Source organism: Sus scrofa, chromosome 14 (assembly GCF_000003025.6).
Source record: "Sus scrofa isolate TJ Tabasco breed Duroc chromosome 14, Sscrofa11.1, whole genome shotgun sequence".
NCBI lineage: Eukaryota > Metazoa > Chordata > Mammalia > Artiodactyla > Suidae > Sus > Sus scrofa.
Genome location: NC_010456.5, coordinates 1,165,745 through 1,169,517, shown reverse-complemented (window position 1 = coordinate 1,169,517; position 3,773 = coordinate 1,165,745). Strand labels below are relative to the sequence as shown.

At 55.3% G+C, this 3,773-nt stretch overlaps 1 protein-coding gene across 1 annotated transcript; it reads right to left on the bottom strand.

Moving 5' to 3' along the window:
• On the bottom strand, window positions 1,980-3,518 carry GADD45G (growth arrest and DNA damage inducible gamma). Its single transcript, NM_001185129.1, is given in 4 exon segments — window positions 1,980-2,586; window positions 2,666-2,879; window positions 3,010-3,111; window positions 3,373-3,518. Coding segments are annotated over 4 exon segments (480 nt in total). The 5' UTR covers window positions 3,426-3,518; the 3' UTR covers window positions 1,980-2,475.

The following is a 3,773-nucleotide window of genomic DNA, read 5'->3' as shown; positions in this document are numbered from 1 at the left end:
GGAAAGTAAGATATACTTCCTTCCCGGTCATGTGGCATAACAGGTAAAGTGTGGGGCCTTGGAACCAGACGACCTGGTCCCAACTCCACCAGTCCATTTGATTGTTAGGATCTTTAGCAAATGCCTTCATCAACTTTGAAGTTGTACTGTCATTCATTCAGCACTTTCTAGATGCAGGCCATTATACTAAACAGTCTGCCTGACTACCTCTACCTGGCTGTGATAATTAGCGAGTCCATTCAGTACCACTTAGTATGAAGTGGAAGTATAGATACTACAATGTATCCATATGTTGTGTCTGTTTTAAGCACTGTGCCTGTTTTACCTGTCCTCCGGAGTATTTCATTTTAATAGCATTAAATACTTTATATACCCCCCCAAAAAAGATTTAAGCACAAGCTTTGGGGCTGGCACTATGTCCAAGCATGCCCTTTGCTCCTCCTGTAAATTCTCTAGCTCCTGGGGCTCGAACACGTGCCCTAGCGGTAAATTCTAACCCAAGAAAGCCAAGTTTCTTAAGGGCTGCCAAGTGAATGTTCTACAAGGGTCACTGGGCCAGCAGGAGGGTCTGCTCTGTGCAATGTCGGGCTAAATTTGGGTAAAGCTAAAGGGTAGCTTTCGAAGTAATGATGTCCCATTTGTGTTTACTATAGCAAACTGTGGCAAGTGGTCATTAGGCCAGAATGCAGACTGCTATAGAGATTCATCCCGTGAGGCTCCACCCTCCATGTGGAAAACTTGAGGTTTTGAGCAGGAAATAGGTGAAATAGTAGTGAAACTTGGGTACAAACACAGCTGAATTATTTCACTGGCTAGACTAGTCGAGGAAGAAATGTTTTTAAGAGCTGATAGGTGTGAAGCAAGATGCTTTAAGCAGTCCTGTTAATTCTCCCACAATTTGGGGAGAATTTAAAAAGTGGAACCCACCAAGTAGAATCAGCTGCCAGGGACTGCTGAAAAAAAAAAAAAATCAGTGGAGTTTTCTTCTTAGGAAAAGAGTACACCATCCCTTCCCCTTTGCCTCGAAGGCTCAGTGGACCACTGGGCAGCTTGCTAACAGCATCTAGCAGCCGCGTGTGTATTTCCCCCACTGAAAGCAGTATAGACAGGCATGAGAGTGAAATCAAGATACTATTGGCTTGGTAAAAAAAGACTGATTCACTCTGCACATTTCCCTCTAGAGCCTTCTTAAGGGAAATCTTTGTCAAAAAGATTAAAATTATTTTTCTTCTCTAAGTCTTTAAAGGCTGCTGTGAAGAGCAGTAGTCCTCAATAAGTCTGATGTGGGCAAAGAACCCTGAAAATAGTACAAAGCAGATGCTGGCCCCACTCAGAATTGCTCACACCCATTTGTGCAGATGCCGCTTTACCATTCTTTGCTAAGATCTTTTTAAGTTCTATCACAGCCATGACAAAATGATGACTCACACGCAAATGCAGTCATCATGTCATATGCGATATTAATACCTTGGTGACATTGCTCTAAGCGCCATCCCTTTGAGATAAAAAGGTTCCTCAGAGCAGTCTGCCGCCATCCTCAGGGACCACAAAGGGCAGCCCCTGCAGAAGGCAATGCTCATTGCACAGGAAGGAGCTGCCTGCATCCTGCAAGCTGTTCGATAAGCAGCTGTTGGAAGGGAGGGGGCAGAGGGGAGAGAAGGAGGAGGGGAGGGAAAGGAAAGGCCTCCGTTATCAGGTTGGATGGCCAGCTGCTGCACTGATGGCTTATCCCAAGTATGCTCCTATCTTGCGAGTGTAAAAATCTTCCTAAAGGGAGAGGAGGGCACGGCTCAAGTTCTGCTAACACCCAGCCAACGCCCCCTCCCCCACTTCGAGCACCCCGGGAGCCTGTAATTCAGCCCTAACAGGAAGATGGAACAGGTGCCAGCGAGTTCCGGGAATTTCAGAAATCGTCAGCAATCCCGCTAACCACCTTCCCCTCAGACAAAGATCCCCTGCCCTCAATAAAGAGAGTTAAGTTTTTTTCAGTAAGTTTATTGTAAGACTCAACGCTGCAGCAGCATAATCCTTTAGAAAACGAAGCATCGCCCGGATCCGTTTTGAAACAGCAGTGCCTACTGCTAAGTCCGTCAGAGCTTCTGTTACTGTACAAGTCCAGGCCTCCTGGCCTTGCCTTTCCCCTCCTTTCTGCCGGGAGCACAGGCTGCTGAGTCACGCCTGCCCGGCCAGTCTGTCCTTCCCGGCCGCGCGGCCAACGTCCCGCCTCCGGCCTTCCTGGGCGAGCAACCGCTCCCCACACTTGTAGAGTCCTGGGCTGGGGCCAGCCTGCCCCTGTCGCCGCCGGGCCCCTCCTCGGGAGGGAGCCGCACCTCCTCGCCGCTCTCCACGCGCCGGCGCCTGCCAGTCTCCACGCCGCACTCGGGCGCCCTCCTAGGGCGCATCCACAGAGCCAGCCCCGCGCTAGGCGCCCCGGGGCGTTACCACGTCGATCAGACCAAGACCCCCGCCGGGCTGTCACTCGGGGAGGGTGATATTGGGCACCCAGTCGTTGACGCTGCGACTCTCCTCGCAGAACAGGCTGAGCTTCTCCAAGGCGGGGTCCTTCCACGCGTCCTCATTGGGGTTCTGCGAAGAGAGTCCAGAGGTCAACCGGGCTGGCCGCTGGCAAGGGCAGGGATGACATCGGGATGGAGGCGACACTCACCGAAATGAGGATGCAATGCAGGTCTCCCGGCGTGCCCGCCTCGTCACCGGTGCCCACGATCGCCGCCAGCCGCTGTACATCGCCCACACGCACGATGTCGATGTCGTTCTCACAGCAGAACGCCTGGATCAAAGTGAAGTGAATTTGCAGCGCAATGTCGCCCTCGTCTTCCTCGTCAGCAGCCAGCACGCAAAAGGTCACGTTGTCGGGGTCCCTGCGCGAGCGAGAAGGAGGTGAAGAGGTCAGATCGGTGTGCCCCGGGTGCCCCGTGCCGCCTTCTCCCCGGTCTCCCTTGCCGCTCTGCCCGCCCCCGGCCGCCTCGCCCGGACCGCGTCTATACTCACACATTCAGGACTTTGGCGGACTCGTAGACGCCGGCGGTGAGGCAGCCCTGTCGCTGCGCCGACAGCAACAGCTCGTGCAGTGCTTTCCCGGCGCCCTGCATCCTGTGGAGGAGCCACCGCCATGAGCGTGGACAGGCCGGAGGGTGAGCCAGGACCCCCGAGCCCTGGGAGGCACCCCCGGCGCCCGACTCCGGCGCTCCAGCCCAGTGCCGCACCCCCAGCCCAGCGGAAACACTTGGGCCTGACTTCTACCCAGCGGACCCCCACCCCGGAAGGTTTCGAAGACTGCGCCCAACCAGCCGCGGCCAGGGCAGGACCAGGATCCCGGAGCCCTGAGACGTTCGGCGCTCAGCGCGGACTTACCTGGCCGTGCTTTCTGGAACCGTATCCTGGCCGCGAACTTCTTCCAGAGTCATGTTGCGATCCGCAAGCAGCAAGTTATCCACAAAAGCAGAGGGCGGAGCGGACGCGAGCGAAGAGAGATCAGCCCGCAGCTCTGCTCGGCGTGCCCACCGCCAGCGAGTGAGCCCGGGTCCCGCCGCGCGCCTTTATATAGGCTGGGTCTTCGGCGCCGCCAGCTGGCGCAAGCCTGCGCGCCCATTGGCCGGCGCCCGCTTTCTGATGCAAATGAGGCGGCGGCCGGCGGCTCGTGCCAGAAGGCCACGTGGGGAGGGGTGCGGGGGATGACAATGCCTCAAATCTGCTGCTTTTGTCGGGGTGTTACCAGGCAGCCTGGAGCCTGCAGATTTCATCTAGCCTTTTTG